Source organism: Chroicocephalus ridibundus, chromosome 4 (assembly GCF_963924245.1).
Source record: "Chroicocephalus ridibundus chromosome 4, bChrRid1.1, whole genome shotgun sequence".
Taxonomy (NCBI): Eukaryota; Metazoa; Chordata; class Aves; order Charadriiformes; family Laridae; genus Chroicocephalus; species Chroicocephalus ridibundus.
The window spans coordinates 38,540,754-38,561,204 of NC_086287.1; the positions used below are offsets into that span (position 1 = coordinate 38,540,754).

Sequence of the window (20,451 nt, forward strand, 5' to 3'; positions counted from 1 at the left end):
TGATCAGCCTTTTATAATGATCTAAAAGTTTGCTATGTTCTCTGAACAACCAGCGATAACTATCTTATATTTGTTTCCAATTTTTGCAATAATCTAACACATTTTCTATGTGAGTCCAGAAAATCATTATCCAGGAGTTTGGTTTTTGTTTGGTTTTTTTTTTTTTTCTACTGGGTGTACTGAGAAATTTTATGTAATTGTATGAATCATATTGTAAAAGAGATTATACATAGTGTTCATATAATTCTGAGAAGTTTCTCAATAAATTTTACTACATAAAATTACATAAAACTGTCTGCTATCGGTTAACAGGATTAAGTTCCAGCATAACCAGGTCCCAAATACCTATTTGTTAATGTCTTTGTTACTAGCTAGAGAAATAGAAGTAAGATGTTTGTTTCATTGCTGTTTTAATAAAAGACCTCCACTGAATTGCTTTTAGATTTTTATTCCTTCTGTTTGGACAAATAACATTTCTTCTTTAATCCTTTGAATTAGTATTCTGTATGTCAAGCTACAGAATGTAGTAGTTTCTCAGCGTGATGTCTTCTAAGTTGGGGTTCTATAGAACACAAGTTGTACATAGCTTATAAACCTATTGACCTAATTGGTAATTTAACTAATGTATTGTTCATAGAGTGCAAAATCATTTGCCTACACATGAATAACTGTCACTTGAGTTCCTGGAACTGTCTTGGTCCCTTCCACATGAATCCAAGGAAAAGAACTGACCTTAAAGGCCTTTCTAGCAATATGTAATGTACTAGAGACAAACCCTGTTCTAAATTTGTATTGTGGGGAATTATCTTTAATATTTAACGATTGCTTAAACATAGCTGTAACAAGAAGACCATAAAGTAAATGCTCTTTTAAATGGAAAAAAAAATCTGTCTCTGTGTGTGAGAAGAGTTTCAAGCAATTACATAAGAAGTCAGATATTCTTAAATCAGCACTTTCTAACTTGTTATCAGGATCTGGATGTTAGACCTTTTATTATTATTCAAGACTTAACAGTTGCAAATGTTATGATCTGGACTGGGAGAAAAAAATGAAGTATAGTGTTGCCCACCATAGTATAACTAGTCTTAACATTATTCGTTATATCCATAAATCCGCACAATTTGGAGATCACTTTCCTACAAAAGTGCTTTATACAATTTAGGATCAAGGATTTAAAAAAGAAATTAAAAGAAATCCTAGTTTCATTGGAAACCATCACAATAAATCAAGAATTTAATTTCTTTGTCATATTATTTATTTAAGTTTGAATTAGGCTTGTTATTTATAAACAACTAGGAAATAAGGTGGTAGATGCAAAAAGAGGCTGAGAGAAGCAGACTTGAAAACCTATAAAGCTTGTTGTCTGTTGTCCCATGGATAACTTGTTAATATTCTTCCCTTGGAATTTATTTTCTTCTAGTCACCAAAGGGAGCTCAAAAGTTGTGTGTTAAATTCTCTAAAGGAAGAGTGTGGAAAATCCAGTTATGCCTTTCCCTGATCTTGTTATAAATTTCCATATTAAAAATTAATAATTGTGTGTGGTTGAAATTATGGATGCAGTTGCTTTAACGAATCTGGTAAATGCTTAAGATAACATAAATCCTAGTGAATAGATATCCTTAGTATGTGCTTAAACTATCGTGGACAATAGGTACATCTTTCCTTTTTCAGATTTCAGCTTGTGTATATGTATATATACTAATTTTATTATTGTTTTTTTAATGCCTCTGAGAAGTTTATAAGAAAGGTAAGCAGTATCTTATTTAATTTAAAACATATTTTTAAAAATGCTGTGGTTTTGCTTAATTATAATAAAAATTAGGTCACAATATGAGTCTTTGACCAAGACTCAACAAGAACAACATTTGTTCCCTTGGCAGATATTTGGTTGTTGCTGTAGCTACTTCATTGTTATGATTTTTGCCCAGTATATACATTTCATAATTTGCTTGAATATTTGCACCTGTTACTTGAACTGTAGTAGTTCTTCACGTTGTTACATAGTTCTGATCGTAGTCCAGGCACTGCAGTGGAATTCTGACCTTCTCTCTCATGTTCTGTAGGCAGCTCAAGGGGGTGGTCACAGAACGCTGCTGTATGGCCACGCTATACTACTTCGACATTCGTTTAGTGAAATGGTAAGTGAAAGAGCACTTGCACGGAATGAGTAACGTGAAACTCAATCTATCTTTATATCAAAATAAAAGAATACATAAATTTGGAAGAATGTTCTTTCTAAGTTCTCTTCTCCACTGGATGAAAAATTTGAATAGCTTGTAGTGTCTCAGCACAATGGAAGTGGCCTTAATATTTTAAATCGAGATTCGTCAATCCATTTCACTCAGAAATGTATCTGAAGAGCTCGTTTAGGCATGCATTATTTCTTTGTCCTTAAGGTGTTTTGTTTAACGATAATTCCATTAGCAAGTTGCTGTTATCGCAAATGCATTTGTTATGATACCTGTTATTTTTTCCATCATATTTTATAAGATAAGGGGTTCCTTTTATTATCCCGTAGTTCCCAGAGACTATGCCCACGAACTTGCTATCTTCAGGCTACCTTGGATAAATTTTGTTTCACTATATTGTACAACTGGAGAGTTTAAACTCTTCTGGATCTTTGCCTTACTAGGGCCCATGAAAGTATACCTAACAGGATGCTGAAGAAATGAAAAGTCAAGAAAACAGCTTCCCTCCTTTTTCCTGTACTAGAAGACTCTATATTAGTCTTTAAACTTTGTTACTTACGTTTATGAACCATACAAATTGGAGTTGCCTTGATATACCAGAATTGCAAGTATGATTACTGCCTTTTGGTATGTTTGCTATGTTTTCCTGAAGCAAGCTTATTTCAGTAATGCTGTAATAAGATGTTTGCCTGTTCCTATCTGATGAACTATGTGAAACTTTGGAAGGCAGGAGCTAAATTGCACAGAGAAATAGGTGCTGGAGTGGAAAAGGATTTTGATGTTTTGAAGTCAGGGAGAGTTGTATACAAAGAACATCATGCTTAAGTGATTTGAAAAATTAAGCACAGGCTGATAATAAGATGGAGTAATATAAATATTAATTTGGCATGTGTGTTAATGGATACTGTTGGATTTTGTTTTCAATAACTTCACTGTTTTGCAGTATTTGACATGTTTAACATCATCAAGATCCCAGACGGATAAACTTGCATTTGATGTGGGACTACGAGAAAATGCAGCAGGTATGGCAAGTTATTTTTGAAGGAAAGCGTATCACACAGTTCTGTTTTTAGAAGAGGCGGCATTGAGATTAATGGCACTGTGAGCTTATGAATGTCATGTTTATGTGTTCATGACAGATAAGATGACTGAAAGTAAATGATGACTGTCAGTACTGATGACTTTCAGTAAATTAACTGACTTCATGTAAGACTGAGAATGCCTTGCAATTAAACTGAGTTACCACAACTGCAATAACACTAGTGATAACGGTCAAAATAAAAAAATTCTGTTGAATAAAACAAATTTGATGCAATTGTTTTCTATTTCTATGGTTTGTCACTTGCAATAGAATTAGAGTATGGAAAAGACATGTATCAGTGCATTCCCAATATACATTGTGACCATGCAACAAAAGAAGTATGCAACTTTTAATGCAGGAAAACAGGAAAAATGTAACGAGCACATTGCTAAAAGAACCGAAGAAAAACAATAGCATAAAATGGAGCACAATAATAATGGGACAGAGTGGAAGAGATACAACACAAACAAGAAATGATGAGAAAGCTTTAAAATCTAATTAAGAGATTTCTGGGAGTACTGCCAGTAACAGCGCTGCTGACAGAAATATAGTAAAAAAAAAAAAAAAAGCTTCCATGAAATCACATATAAACTGTGAGATGCCACTGGGAGCTGTGTTAGATGAATTTAAAAGCAACTCAGCCACAGAGTGCCACAAATAGGTTTACATGGTGCTGTACATGTAGTGTTAATGGTTACTGAAAGCAATGAGTACTCATCAGAAAATAACAGGTCACCCTGTAGTACCCAGCCCCATATACCTTGAAGGGACAATCTAAGTATCTGTATACCATCTCATTAATGTGAAGCTTCAAATAAAGAAACGCCAGTTGTATTAATATAAACCTGTGCTTTCTATTGGTTTTTATTATTATTTTGAAAATAAATTAAAAGCAAAATAGACTATTTGATGATGGAGAGGCACTGCCAATGTAGGTGTTAAAATGTTTGTGGACCAGGATCTTTGAAACTTCCTTTTCAGGTGACTCTCATTTATCTACATGACTTTCTGGTTTGAATGAGTGAAGTTTGTCTTTCAGTTGTTTGTAACCGTACAGAAAATGGTTTCAGACAGATACTAGCAGCCTGTTACTTGATTATATCTGTGGTTGCTGCCTTAGATGGAGACCATTTTCTTTGGGCATGTCGATAAAAGGAATGTTCCATCTCTCTGAAAATAGTTTGAGTGAAATCTGTCTTTATAATTTTATAGTTTTTTTCAGAGTTATTGTCCATGTGTCTGCTTGTGCCCATGAGGCTTTGTAACGAATATCTGTAGTTGTCTCATATTGGTATTTGCTTAACTGCACGTATGTGAAAAGACCCTTGCACACATAGGTAATAAATAAAAAGCAACACAGAAAAGGAATGTTTAGTTGTGTTTCTGCACAGAGGATTTTGATAACTACTGCATGATTGTAAACCTCATAAACTGAACACCATATCACTTCCCCTTGCCCTACTCCCCCCCCCCGCCCCCGAAACTGTCCTATTGAGTCAATTTCAGCTGCAGGAAGTATTCTTCACCTAGCAGGTACTTGATGAAAAGCCACTGGATATTTGAAGTTACTCTCTTTTAAAGATTTATCACTTTACACTTTTACATTTAGGGATGTAAGTTTTATTTATTGTCTTGTTTATAATTAGATTCATAAGCTTCAAATTTTATTTTAAGGAGGTTTTACATGAAATTTCTTAGTCGATCAAACAGATTTTTGTGCTTTGTCTTATGCTACCAATTTTGCCTTTGTTGAATTTTCTCCCACTTTGTATCGCCCAGTAAGAAAGCTGTATTCAACTAGTTTTCTTCAGGGTCTTACCTAAACCCTGAAGCCTGTGAAATTGTGGAATGAATTAGATAATCTCCCCAGAATCGGTGTGTGTGTGCATGCAAAGTAATCAGGAGTCTTACATTTAATGTGTAGAAAATGTTCTATGGCTGTCACCTGTAGGCTTGTCTGTCCTGTAGTCATATGGTCTGTAGTGCAAATGGAACTGCTCCCAGAACTGACATTTGTAGTGTAGCAATATTGTAAAGTTATGGAGTATTTGCTTCAAAATCCCGTGTTCTGAAACATAAATGAAACTTAGAGTGGAAATGATACAGAAGATTGTGAATTAAATATGAACATTAAGTACAAGCAGACACAAAAGGTGATAATTAAGACTGAGGTAGGTGTCAGCAATTTACTGGCAGTGAGAGCCTTGAAGGGAAGGCAGTTCTGAGAAATGTTTTAAGAAAAAAAAACAACAAAAACATAAAAAGAGAAGTATGAACTTCAGCGATGAGAAAGATTGCTTGACAAAAGGTTTCAAGGAAAAAGAAATTCAAATGGATTGAATGGATCGAAGAGGAATGAGGTGGTTTTCTAAGGTGAATGTCTTATGTGACATAATTCTTTATTATGTTATTTCAATGATGTATGAAGATATCGTTAAATTTCTTGGGAGTTGTCTGTTTTGTATAGCTTTGATAAGTATCTCTGTCCTTTAGGTGAGGCATGCTGGTGGACAATACACCCTGCTTCTAAACAGAGGTCAGAAGGAGAAAAAGTTCGAATAGGTGATGATCTTATCCTGGTCAGCGTGTCTTCTGAAAGATACCTGGTAGGTTTGTTTGTTTAGCAAGTAGGCACATGATAGGAAAATACAAAGTGCTGTGAGGAGTTGGGGAAAATGGTTGGGATTCTTATGAATGAATTCATATGAATTTCTAATCTAGGAAATAATGCCTGGTTGTAATGCACTTTTTTTCTCAGGGAAATGTTTCCCTAGAACAAGACTGTTTCCTTGTCTTTATCCCAAGTTGTACTTCATCATTACCCATCTTGGAAAGTGTTTATTTCTGTAACTGTAGAAGATTTCTAAGCTGCAGCTGGAGTCTGCTGATTAGATTTAGAAAAGGGTTCATTTTAAAAGCAAGTGACTACTGATTTTTAACGAATATTTGTATATTTACTTTATTTATGTAGTTTGTTGAGAAATTAATACACTAAATGTTTTTAAGGGCATAAATTTCACTGTTTCCTGTTACTGTTGTCTTATTTCAGCATCTCTCCATGTCAAATGGAAGTATTCAGGTGGATGCCTCCTTTATGCAGACACTATGGAATGTACATCCTACATGCTCAGGAAGCAATATCTCAGAAGGTTTGTCATTTTGTTTATTTAGAAATGTATATATTTTAGATCACTTTGCATTGCTTTTCATAAAGAGTGAAAATGAAAAAAAAAAACCCACCCTAGAACATCAAACCAAAAAGCTTAATGAAAATAAAGAAAATGAGCATAGGAGAGAAGAATAACGGAAGGGAAAATGGGGAAATACAGATACATCAGCTGGATTAACTGAAGGAAACCTAAATAACTGCTGGAAATTTAGAATAGCAAAGCATAAAAAGCTGCATGAGAAATGAAGACTGAGAGCGCAACAGATGAGTTTATTGTCTTCAGTTTCATTTTGGGGACTAGGTGTTGCAGAAAAACTAAACCCAGTAAACTTAGATTTTGTATAGGATTTTCAGTCACCGTGTAACAGAGATAACAGAAGGGAGATAAAGGTATGTGCAGATGGAAAGTCGGTTTCTCATAGGTTCTATTTCAGTCTCAGTTGTGTTTTGCTCAGTATGTTTGAGGATGTTTGCTCAATATCCTTTCTGTATTTTACAGCCATGCATCTGTATTGTCTCTCTGTAATTAATCGTCAGTGAAAATGAGCTCTCTAAACACATCCTCTTAATCAGCCTTAAATCCCACACCACAGAGTCAAGATTTCTTTCTAGGTAGTTGATTGCACTTTACAACCATGTTTGAGAAGCATCACCTTATTCTGTATGAGAAATGTCTTATTCTGTAATGAAAGGCTCATCCACTCAATCTTGCTCCTTATTTCAATGCCATACTCTGTCATTAACGCTGTCATAGCAAACATTGTAATTTACCTCTGCCATTCTCTGTAGTATCAGCCCTCCACATTCATGAATGTCTTTAAGTCAGGATCATTTTGTATCACTCGGCCCTAAAACCAATTGCTATTGTGATATAATAATACAGAGGATCATAGGAAAAAGTGGAGCTATAAGGGACCTGAAAGAGACGTTGCATTTCCCTGGGATCAGCTATACTAAGTCTTGATAGAAGCAGACTACCCTGGTGCTAAAGACTAACAGTCACTAGGTTTATCTGAACTGTGGTCAGGTCCTTCTAACCCCAAGTGGTTTAAATCAGCATCCCACAGTGTTTCTGTGCACTGGCCCATAAGAAACTTGTTTCGGAGTGTTTGTAGGTTTTCATTTTATGAGTATATGGATTTTCCATGTAATACTTTCTGATTGCTTTCTGTTGCAAGAAGTATGTTATGCTGGAGCCATATATTTATAAACGGCTGTCTGGTCCCCTGCCATGATGGTCATAAGCAGAATAGAGGTTAACTATGGAAAAGTCTCCGTGTTCTCAGGGTTCACAGGTAAAACAAAACCAAGCAAATAGAAAAGCCATCCCATAGTAAAATTTGGACAAGAGGAAATGGCCTCAACTTGTGCCAGGTGAGGTTTAGGATCGATATTAGGAAAAGTTTCTTCACAGAAAGGGTTATCAAACATTGGAACAGGCTGCCCAGGGAAGTGGTTCAGTCGCCATCCCTGGAGGTATTTAGAAGACAGGTAAACGAGGTGCTTAGGGACATGGTTTAGTGGTGGATTTGGCAGAGCTAGGTTAATATTTGGACTCAGTGATCTTAAAGGTCCCTTCCAACCTAGATGATTCTATGATTCTGTAATGAGCTACGCAAAGAGTTCATGGAAGATCAGTGGTATATTTTAGATTTCTGTAACAGCAGGTATTTCGTAGCTGAATTTCCTAAATGCTTACAGAGGCACAAGGTGGTTGAGGTTGTAAGGAACCTGGTCCAATCCCCTGCTCAAGCAGGACCACTTAGAACAGATTGCCCAGGGCTATATCTAAACAGCTTTTGAACATCTCCAAGGATGGAGACTCCAAAAACTCTCTGGGCAACCTGTGACAGTGCTCAGGCACCTTCACAGTGAAAAAGTGTTTCCTGATGTTTAAATGGCACCTCCTGTGTTTCAGTGTGTGCCCATTGCCTCTTCTCCTGTAACTGGACACCACTGAAGAGACCCTGACTCTGTCCTCTGTACACTGATGAGATCCCCCTGGAGCCTTCTCTATTCTAGGTCAAACAGTCCAAGTTCTCTCAGCCTTCCCTCATGTGTGAGGTGCACCAGTCTCTTAATCATCTTAGTGGCCCTTTGCTGTACTTGGAACCCTTGTACTGTTCAAGAACGGACACACAATCCAAAACTGCATAATTAAAAAAAAAAAAAAGGATAGGGTGGGATAATCAGAAAAGTAGGTTTTCCATGTGTCAGTTATTTTCCAACTACTTAGGCCTAGGTTTAGCTTTATATACACTTCTCAGAATCGTTTACATGAGGAATGATCATACGTCAAAAGACTTAGCAGCCTAGCTCAAGTTGAATGGACAGACTGGGAAAGTGGGATTTCATGAGTCTAAAGTTGGACTGGACAACATACGTTTTGTGATGTTTGAAGTACTTTTGATGGAACATACATATCAGGAAAGTATATTTTTTCTCATTTTTCTTTGCTTTGACCTTTTTATAAATTGGCAACAGGATAATTGCCAGTTACCATTTTCCTAATTCACACATTTGTATTGAATCTGCTGCACAATATGAAAGTTTCCTTCTACCCTTCCTCCTTTATGTGTGTTTGTTCTTTTAAAAGGCATTAATTTCACTTACAAGGTCAGAACAGTTTGGACTGAGGGTCTGGTGAATCATTCTCCTCCTACACCATTTTTTCTTTTCTTTTTTCTCTGAGGCAAAGTGCCTGCTTTTGACCTGTAGTCTTTGTGTTAAATGGGTTGGAAAGTTAGCTTCCATTAAACTTAATCTTCAGAACTGCTAAGTGTTTTTCTGTCCTCTGTCTCCTGCTGCGCCATTTTGATACACATCATAAATGTCAGAACAAAATGATGAACTCACCAAATTATGTTGTATTGAGAACATTTAAATTGTATTAAGGGGAAGGAAACTGGTATTATATATTTGATTTTTTGCTTTTACCTAAAGCGTTCAATTTTCAAAACGGTAATTGTTGTAGAAGTTTTTATTTTCCTTTTCTGTCCCAGAATCCTAATTTTATTTTTAAATGGTAAGAGATTGCTTTCTTTTTGTCTTCATTTTCAGAAGAAATATTTTCAAGTGAAAAAGATATTAAAAAATAATATGTTGTCATACTAAATTTGTTCTTCTTGTTTAATTTCAGTTATGAGTGAAAATTTGAACAGCAGGTTTCACATAGGTCTTTTGAACTTTGTAAATTTTTTTTGAGGGTGTTACTTTCATATTGTCAATGTTCAAGCTAATGAGTAAATTTGCTTCTTGTACAGGATATCTTCTTGGTGGGCATGTAGTACGTTTTTTCCATGGCCATGATGAGTGTTTGACAATTCCATCTACAGATCAGAATGATTCACAGCACAAGTAAGTGCTGATACATTTTTTTTGTACATTTCCTTCTCTCAAAAAAGAAATAGATCGTTGATTGTCAGCTAAATTTGAGGTTAGGTAAGTTAAACACTCTTTACAGCAATCTCTAATTAGGCAATGACATTGTTACAAGAAGTTGAGACCTCCTAATCAGAAAATCAGTCATGAGTTCTTTTATTGATGAAATGTAAGTGGTTGATTTCCACTGAGATTTCAGCCAGTTACGTTGTCTTTAATGTGTACTACTATAAGCAGAGGTAAGCAAGCATTAGCAGGGAAGATGGTAATTAAAAAAAAAAAAATCCTTAAAAACTTCTCTGAAAGTTCAGCCTCTACAATGATTTTTGTATTTGTATTTTTTGCACCTTTTTGCAAGTTCTTGCTCTCTCAAATTTGATTGATACGTTAAGATAATTAAATGACTTTTGTATTAAACTTAAATCTACAGTTGTTACATATTATGTTGATTTATTATTTGAATTTGACTTTGCATTTTGCTGATTACAAAAAGCACAGCAAGCTAATCATTTTGATACACAAACCCCCATCATTAAAAATCATATTCAACAAATAAGATCTCTATACTTGTTGTGGCAAATAAGTTATGCTTTAGGTAATGCGATACTGCAACTAACATTCAGCTATGTCAAGTAAACTTTTCAGCTCTAAATTTTCCATTTTTATATTTCTGTGGAGTAAAAATGTCTCCAAAGCCAAAAGAAAACCCAAACTTCAAAAAACAAAAACTTCACTTCTTGGTGATTTTTTTTTTTATTGCTCTTCTCTTCACATGTTTATAGAAAAAAAGATACAAAGTTTGCACTGAGTGTGAAAATGTGCATACCTAGTATAAAAATACTGGCAAAAGTACTAGGATCTAGATGTGTTGTCTGGAACAGATGTCATATTCAGACTAATTTTCTAATAGCCAGTCATAATAAGGTTAGAATAGGTGTCCAACCTTTTCAGTATGTTCAGAAATGCTTTACTTTGCTATTGCTTTTACTTATCTAGAAGCCAGATATAGTTAAAACCAAAAATAAATGTGGAGCCCTGTTGCCTTGTATGTTCTTCTCCTTAATGTATGCTTTGGATGTATTGTTACTGCCTTAAGCTCTGCTTCCGTTTTTTTACAACTATGTAAATAAAACAGTAAAATGAAAAAGGTTTATTTAACTGAATGAAATCTATCCATTTATATTCCCAAATTGGGGGAATAACATGGATGCTATATTGAACATCTTGAAATGTGTGATTGTGGTACAACGTGCTAAGATCAATGATTTGGAGTTGTCCTGTCTTTTGTATTTCTGAGCTGCATAATAGACATAAGGCCAAGTTTTTACTGTGTCATAGTTGTAGGAGTCACATTTACATTATACAAAACAAAATGAATACATGAAAAAGACCAAATAAGATTAGGAACAGGAGAAAGAACTGTAGAAAATGGTTGTGTTTATTTCCATTGCTTTGTTTAATCAGTTTTGTGCATTCCATTAGGAGTATTAAATAAAAAGTTAGAGAAGAGTAATAATTTCTCTTTTCATAGAGTAGACATTTAATTTTCTGAAGGTTTCTGTAGAGACTGCTCTATAAAAATTCACACAGTGACTATTCTCTGCCAAGAATCCTAAGGTTTTTTATAACAGGCCAGGTGAAAATACAGGGGATGGAGTTACTGAACATGGAAAAGGCAGACTTGGCAAAAGCTCACAATAAGATGGATGTGTGTATGGATGGATGGAATCAAGGAGAAGATGAAGAAAATGTTATGTGGATGCTGTTGTGAAAGAGCAATTCTCTCTTACTTGCAGTTTTGTTGCTGTAGGAGCAGGTCACTAACGCTATTACAGTGTTGCATATAGAAAAAGCTGGAAAAGGGTTAGAGCATGTAAGTAGTATACAAGTTTAAGAAGTATAAAAGGTGAACAGAGACATAGCTATGGTATTCCTAACGTGAAGGAGTGCTTGAATTAGGCCAAGGAGAAATGAAGGAGGTCAAAGAGAATGGAAGTTAATTATTATTTTTGAGCTTAGCTAGGAGGAGGTCATTAGAGTCTGACAAAAGTAACATCAGTAAGGTGAAAGGGACCAAAGAGGATCTGGGATGAAAATGGAAAACAAAAGCTCCAGAGAGTGTGTATATGGGTGTATATATACACACATCTACTGTGTATTCAGCATATTCACAAAATCATAGAGCAGCTCAGGTTGGAAGTTACCTCGAAAGATCACATTCGTGGAGTCTGGAAACAAAGATGAATTGATTGGTATTTCTTTTGTTGTCATTTTGATACATAATGTATCAAAAACATTATTACAGAAGACAAAATGTGTGGGAAATTCTAGTACCTTTACTATGAGGAATATATATTCTTATTTTTATGGTGCACTATCATTTCAAAATTTTTGAAATCACATGTGTGTTCTTAAATGCAACTCCTTAATAATGGACAGGTGTAGATCTACAACTCCATCATCTTATAAAGATACTGGATGCAAATGGTTTGTCACACTCATGCATACTTCATGTTAATCTGTAGGTTCTTCCTGGAACGTGTTGGTGTTGCTCAAGAAGCAGAATATCAGATAAATTAAAACCTTAAGTATTCTCAACAGAAGAAAAGTTGTATAAACACTTGCTGAGATAAGAAAAACACAACTTCCATTTCACAAGTTGAGTTCCAGTCCCATAGTTTCACGAGGACAATGCTAAACAGATTATTTTTTTTTCCCGTTAACTGTTGAAAAAGGAAAAGAATTTGACAATTTGAAAAGCCAGTTAAAATTCTGCATTTCAAAATACTACTTTAATTTAGAACACACTGTATAACAGCTAGGTTGTGACGTTTTTATGTATGCATGTGCATCATTCAGTCAAGTTTGCCAGAGCAGGAAGGCAGATTTTAAATTCCCTTGCCACACATTTTTTCAGGTAACGGAAGTATAATAGAAGGCCCAGATACTGTACGTGCTATGTATCCTGAGTTTCAGATCAAGACCTTTCCTATTATCCACTGTATTTCCTTTATCCATTACATATGAGAAAGGTTATAGAAATTCTGGTGCTTAAATGACAAGACATGAATGATTACTGAATCGTGTATTCCTGTGAGCAGGAGTAATCCACCATATTTCATATTTGATTATTGAGTAAAATGTTAGTTTCAGCACTAGAACATGTCACTAACCCCCAGCCAGTAATTCGAGAAAACTAGATTATATTAAAGGCTGAATCCCTTCATTTCCTGTTTTTTATTTCTCTGAGTTTCCTAAAGCTAATATATAATTTTATCATTATTATCTGTTTTGTAAGGATTATAATACAAAATTTTTTGGTTTATCACCACCATTTTTGTCTTTTAATAAGAATGTTAGAAGTCATTCTAGGAATTAATTCTCTGATGTTGTGTTCATGCAGAAAATCATTAATGTATGCAAATGTGTGTACTTATTTTAATATTGTGTTTATATGTATTTAAGAACATTAGTAATTTAGATCAATCTCTTGGGAACTCTGTGAATTACGTATTTTTATGACTGATTAAATAACAGCAAAAGTTTCTCAGCCACTTTGAAGGCAAAGTATTTTATCAGCTCCTGAGAGAGAATAGCTTAAGGGAAGTAGCCTGACTTACCTGGGACATTCAGATTGTGTGTCGTACTCTGAGTGATAAGTAGGAATCTCCTGTCCATTCAACTCCATCTGTTTAGCTGGGGAGAAGTGAGTCCTATACAGTTTACAGAGGAGTAAGTTATAAATACTGTATAGCATAAGAGGATGATCTTTTGAATCTTTTCTGTAGGAGAGTACTTTATGAAACTGGAGGAGCTGGTGTTCGAGCAAGGTCTTTGTGGAGAGTAGAACCCCTTCGAATAAGGTATGGATATTTTTTTGAAAGTTTTTGTTAGCAACACTTGTTAACAGCAATTCAATTGTTGCAGACCCTTAAGGCAGAACATGAGGAATATATTTGTCCTGCTATATGGTATGGTTAGTATTTTTTTTTTTTTTTGTGTCTGTGTCCCATATCAAAAGCAGTGTTGCCTATAACATACATCTGCTTGAGACATTGCTTCTGTCCAAAAGTAAAATGCTTTCCTAGTTTTCCCTTGAAATTTTAGAAGCATGGGTGGAAATCAGAACAGTAATATGCATCATTGGTGTCTTTTTTTTATTATTTTTAGACTCTATCTCCCTCCTAGGTGATTAGTTATCTGTTACCTTGTTAAAAGTGAAATTTCATGTATATACCAAAAGGGTATACCTTTTCCAACTTTGATGACCTTCTGAACTATATGTTTGTTTTACTCTTAGTGTGTTTGTGATTGCAAATGGAATACTCTCATAACTAAGAGAGATGTAGGATAGTTCTTTGGAATGTTAAGTCCTCACTTAAGTTTAATTCATTTGTTTAGGCGGTCCACTGAAATACAGTGTTTAACTTACACTTCAGTATTTTTCAGAAACATGTAGGATTTTTTTATGGACGCTGTATGTAACACCCTAATGAAACAGAGACAGGGTATAGAAACAAGAAAATTAAAGCTATAATAATTTCCAAGGTTCCCTTTGCAAGTGTATTAACAGTTTTGCATCTGTTTTAATGCAAATATTGAGATCAATAGTAAAAAGGAATATGTGTAGCGCATTCAATCTTCTGAATGTCCTTTAAAGCCACAAATGGTAATATTTGTTTTGCTTACTTCATCTCAAATGTCTAGCTGGAGTGGAAGTAACATCAGATGGGGACAACCTTTCCGTCTTCGACATATTACAACAGGAAAGTACTTGGCTCTGAATGAAGAAGAAGGACTTGCAATGTTAGACAGAGAAAAGTCAGACACCACATCTACTGCCTTTTGTTTTAGAGCATCAAAGGTAAATAACATCAATGCAAATTTGTCTAAAAAGTGGAGCACTCAAATACTATATCTGAGTTGGTTCAAGGACTTTATAAATCATTTGTAATTTCTAAATTGAAGCAATTGACAGGGATTACGCATGTAAATACAAAGGTAAACAGCCTGAGTTGAGAGTAACAGAGGTTTTCTTGAGGGGAAAAAAGGGATGATGAATTAATTTTAGAGTAAACTAAACTGTCAACAAGTTAAAAAAATGAGATTGAAAACTAATACAATGAAAGATAGAGTGGTTTAATAGGAATGCTTTAATCATTATAGAATCATTTTAGTTAGACAGAATCTCATTAGAATGTTATTCATTCCAGCTCTATCTTTCATAATTGAATTCAATTGAATTCAGTTCAGTTGGGCAAAATTCTGCCCTTACTATTCTTTGTGCAGTGTGTTGATAGGTGAATTGCAAGGAAAATGTAGTCAGTGATTTCTAAACCATATGTTTTCAAACTGTGCTCTTTATTGAGCTGCTAATTGCATGTCACTAGCTTTTTCATCATTTCCAGCTGAGAAAAACAGTACAAGTGAGAGAGAATGAAGAATGATTATAGAAGTATGCAAAATTAATAACTTATTTTCCAGAAAGTGAAAGGTTTTTACACGGAAGATGATGAGAAGTTTTTACATGCTTTCGTGATATTACTTATAAACAGTTGCCATAGCTGCTATAATAGAGTTTTATTAAGTATGAGAAATTAAATGTTCCATGTAGTTCTGAATGCTGCATGGTCCCTGAAGGGCAGTGAAAATGCATCTTTAAAGTTAGATATATACTAGATAAAATCTAGCATTAAGGGTCTTGACAGATGCTAGACTTTTGTTAGTATAATAAAGCAAGTAATTCTTTTTAGCATGTTTAAAATAGTAATGTTTATTTTATTAGCGTGACTGCATATGGTATGCTGAGACTTTTAACCAATGAAAATAATTGAAAAACTATCAGGAAATTTCCTTGGATTGCTAGATGCCCACCAAATAGTTTTTGGTTCTTTCTTCAGTGTAAAGGGTTTGCAGTGTAGATTGTACGTACGATGGTGTGCAGGGGAATTTATTACAGCTGTAATTTTTTCTTGATTTTTGGCAAATCATGGCACCCTGGTAAGGATGGTGAGTATGCCAGGAATGCTGCAGTTACTGGTTTAGCAGTGTGTTCAAATTCCTGTAACTTACTGTCTAATTGGACACTGGCTGTCCTGCAATTTCTTATATACATATAAATGTATAAATTTTAAGTATACAGATTATATGTTTATGTATACGTACCCATAAAATAAATCATTTCTTTTACATTGAATAAACATTCCCTATTTTCTTACTTCTTTTGTTGAGGTGTATCTCAAAGGCATATATGTGAAATTTGTTACAATCCCCAAAATGCCTAAGGTGAAGTACAGTAGTAATTAATTATGCAAAGTCAGTAATGACTGTTTAATGCATTCATCCCTTCTACTGTGTTTTTACCTAATGTGGTTGATAATGTACATTTTTATATGAACTATGAGTTCAGCATCTTGTCATCCTAGGATTTATGCTGTCCTATATAGACGAGAATATTTTTATCTCACAATAGGTTATAAATTTGCTTTTGCCTGTGCTCAGAATAAGAATAGTCGTTTATTGTCTGGGCAGATGAGAGCTGCATTGGCCCATGGGTAGAGATATTAGTGTTTCCAAAGGTGAGGGGAACAAGCAGTGATAACCCTTCCTGAAGAAGGAAAGGTGAGGTTTTGGAAGGGCATAAACCCCAAAGACTGATCTGGACTATAAGAAGGATAAGACTCAAAGCCAAGTGCTGATTGCATACAGATTGAGGGGGAAAAGAACTGTAGAACTAATAGTTAGATTAATATATGAAGTGTGATTATCTTAATCTGCACATATGTATTTGTAAACCTTTGTTTTCTCGTGTTTGTTTTTTCAATGAAGAAATATTTTCACTTCCCTGGACCTTAATATGGCATGAATTAAGGGAAATTCCAAGATAACTGTCTAATAGCTTCCTATCCAGCCGTGTAAAGATCCTTAAAAACAGCGTGTTGGAATACCTGTCTGTTTAAAGCACTTCTGTCCTTTAGAATCATAGAGTAATTCTGATTGGAAACGGCCTTAGGAAGTCATCTAGTCCAGCCGCCTTCTCCGGGTGGGGTCAACTGAATTCAGACCAGGTTGCTCAGGATATACATTGCTATGGAATATCCAAAAGGAAATAAACCATTTCTCCATTGAGGTATTCTTTCCAGTTTGGAAGCCAGCAAAAGGGGTTTTGTGGAAAAAAGATGATCTTTGCCAGTAGGCAGAGCTACGTGGAGTATACCAAATCCCCAAGGCTTCCCAGGAGCCTGTAACACATGATTTAAAGTCTTATTTTTCCAACAGTTGTTATAGAGACCCTCTTGTGAAAAAGCACACCTTCATCCTCGGTAGTGTTACATACCACTTCAGCAATCTTGTGTGTTCCTTGCTTTTCAAAACCTGTGATTGCATTCATAATGTATTTACTGTCATTGTTTTGTTTCCTTTTGCTGGGTAACACCGGAAATTGAAACAGATATTTTAAATTGTAAAATTCAAATTAGGATTTTCCTTAATATGTCCTGACATAAATAAGAATAGAAGCGAGCTTTTAAAAAAGTGAAAGAACGTGCTAAACAACATTATGGTGCTGATTGCAATGAAAAAAACATATGCAATACATGCATATTTACTGCAAATTACTGCAAACTAAGCTTATGAGTATCAGAAATTGTTGACACCCAACCCCCCAAATTATGCCTTTTTTTTGTTTCATATGGAGCTTACTTTTGACAAAGTTTTAAAATGTCAGCCTTTATATTTTAAGGCAACAGTTCTGTAATGCCTTGTGACCACAGAGACAGCAGTTTCCCTACAGCAGATGGAATCCTGTTTTGAAATGGGATGTTCTCATTCCAGCACAGTACTTGGCTCAGTATACTCTGCTGAGCAGAACCTTGATTCTGCTTATAAATTCCTTTGAGAAAAAACACAGTGAAGAACAAGAGAATATTTAAAAATATTTGTTTATTTCAAAGTTATTGTAGCCTGGAATTAATATTTGATATTTGATATTTTATTTTCATGATGGTATATACTATTGACAATGAAGAAGTTATTGGTGTAGTTTGAGTAAGTAACATTCTGACACATTCAAAAGTCACAGATGACTCATGCAGAAGGATTTGATATCATTTTAATATTACTGCCAGCATGTAGCTATCTTCGGGGCTCAACATGACATTAGGATGTCGTAATAGTTTAGTAGTAATCATACAGTTTAATTCGTTTTTGGAATAAGGTGATAGGCATTACAGAATCATTGTCTCTAAAAATTCAAGTATTTATTTGTAAGTTCAGATTTTACAATTGTAATTTCCCAGTAAGCGCTGCATTTCAAGTACAATATTAAATTTTTTTTTCTACTTATTTTATATGGGAGGAGAAAGTAGAAGGTAAAATTAAAACCACCTTTTTTTTGTTCTTGCCTACTGGGGTGTAGAAATGTATACAGCAAAGTGTACAGAGTACAGTAAGTCCACTAGCAAGATAGGTAAGCTCAATGTATCAGTCCTCTGCTCATATATTTATAGACCCTTTATCTTTTTCTCTTGTTAAAATGGGATAGCCTTTGGCACTACTTTTAATGCAATAAAAGTGTGAAATACCAAAAGATACGATTTTAATTAGTTTGTGTAGGTTAGATTTAATGAGTTCAGCAGGTAGGTTGTCTTACCATTCCTAGGTATGTAAACAAGCCCTTAAGATATCAAGAGGTTTTTTCCCGACTGTCTTTTTACAAAAGACTGTTGAAAAATCATTGTAAAGACAGTTGGGTTTATTTGTCCTGTTTACACTGACATTCCTTTCCTTCCTTCCATCACGTAGGAATCCATGATTCTATGAATTCTCTCATTGTCTAAAATCTTGCCCATCTTCTAGTGTATTAAATATCTTGTGAAAATTGTATCTTTGACAGCTTTGCCCGCGAGTTCCTTTGTTCATTCCTTCTTTATTTTTTTATTTTTTGGTCACTGTTATCTTTCTTTTGCTGTCTTCCAGACCCATGATGTGATTTGTTTTCTTTGACTTGATTCATTCATGGCCCAAGGGAGTTAAACGGAGAATAGGTTGTGAAGAGAGGGTTTTGAAGCAGAAAGTGTTCAGATATTTTGCGGCTAAGATATGTACAAATATCTAGATACAAGATATTTTTTTCCCCTTCTCCCCTGATAATCTTTATCTGACTATACTTTTCAGCTGTTAGAAAATACACCCTCTCTTTGCACGCTGCTATCAGATGACTTGGCTGAAATCCTAGAAAAACTGGACAGAACACAAAGAGCAAAACATCACGAAGAGGAATTTATACTGTATTGCTTAAAGTGAGAACAGCCTTCAGGCCCACAAAATCATTCTAAAGCTTTATTTCTGAAATTCAAAAATCATTATTTTTCTTTGTGTAGTGTTGTCCAAAAGGACCGGTATCACTCAATTTTTTTAAAACTTAATTAGCATCACCTGTTGCCACATTATGATTTCTTTCACTGAAATTTTCATTGATGCTTGATTCTTGATGCAGACATAATATTTGTGAAAAATGTTGTAGTCTTCAAGGTGCTAGGTAAAGCCAAATAATTAATTGATGACAGTTAATCAATTTGTGCTAATTTATTGTCTTTTTCATTTAATGGCCTCACTGTAAATGTGTGTTGAAAGAGTTCATCTTTATCTGCAAGTGATAGTGCAGTCTGCATAAATATGATGTGACATCCTCATAGTCTTGATATTGTGGTAGTATCCCCAAGGAGTATCTTGTAATTTCATTCTACTTCGTCTTGGCATTCTAATGCTATCTGTTTCAACTAAAATTATTGTTGAAATGTGACAGCTAAATTCCATATAAATGAAAGTAGATTAGCACAGAACTTCTCTTTACTCCACAGATGCTGAACATTCAGTAAACTGAAATGAAATAAGAAAACCTGTTACACATATAATACTTTAAACTGTGTATCAATGTCTAGCATATTGTATTTACTTAGCACAAAATGAGCAACTGTCTACATTTAAGGTTAAGTCCATCACCGTTTGAAATCATAGACGAATGATATAATCTAATTAGTCTATTTACTTAGAGTTTTTTGTTTACTCACACACATGCATATGTATCCATAATTTACTATTACAGAACTTACTGTATAATTCTGTTCTTATTCCTGAATTCAGTTTTGAGAGGAAAACTATTTTATTTTAAAGAAAAAGATACTTGCTTTTGTGCTGGAGACTTAAAATCCTCTGGTTGTGAATGAAGAATAATGGGATTAAGAAATAGGTTCGACTTAAAAATTGTACTGGATGTTCCAGCCAGGCAGTGAGCAATGTCTTTAAAAGCGATTTGAAAGAATCCAGTTCCTCTTACAAAGAGGATAAATGGAAAAATAAAATGAATGTAAAAAAATTAAGAAATGCAAAAGGAAAATAAATGTAAAAGCCAAATCATACTTATTTTAAAAATTAATAATTTTTTCTTTGCTGGTTGTTGCAATACAGGGGCATTATTCCAAATGAAGCTTTTATCTGCATATACTATTTATAAGCAAAAAATTCTTTAGCATAAAAATATTTTAACTAAATTTCAAAATATGTTTCTCTCACTTTTCTTTTTCATATTCAAGCTAAAATTTGAAAATTCTAGTAATACAGAGTTCTACAG

General features: G+C 34.5%; 1 protein-coding gene across 1 annotated transcript in view; it reads left to right on the forward strand.

Annotated features, from left to right (window-relative positions):
• The window catches only part of RYR3 (ryanodine receptor 3), a 233,033-nt gene that overhangs the window by 58,161 nt on the left and 154,421 nt on the right, over positions 1-20,451 (forward strand). The window contains exons 4-10 of the mRNA XM_063334430.1: positions 2,065-2,139; positions 3,134-3,212; positions 5,765-5,877; positions 6,321-6,420; positions 9,704-9,797; positions 13,610-13,684; positions 14,529-14,685. Coding sequence (XP_063190500.1) covers positions 2,065-2,139; positions 3,134-3,212; positions 5,765-5,877; positions 6,321-6,420; positions 9,704-9,797; positions 13,610-13,684; positions 14,529-14,685 — 693 coding nt within the window. The remainder of the gene's footprint in view (positions 1-2,064; positions 2,140-3,133; positions 3,213-5,764; positions 5,878-6,320; positions 6,421-9,703; positions 9,798-13,609; positions 13,685-14,528; positions 14,686-20,451) is intronic.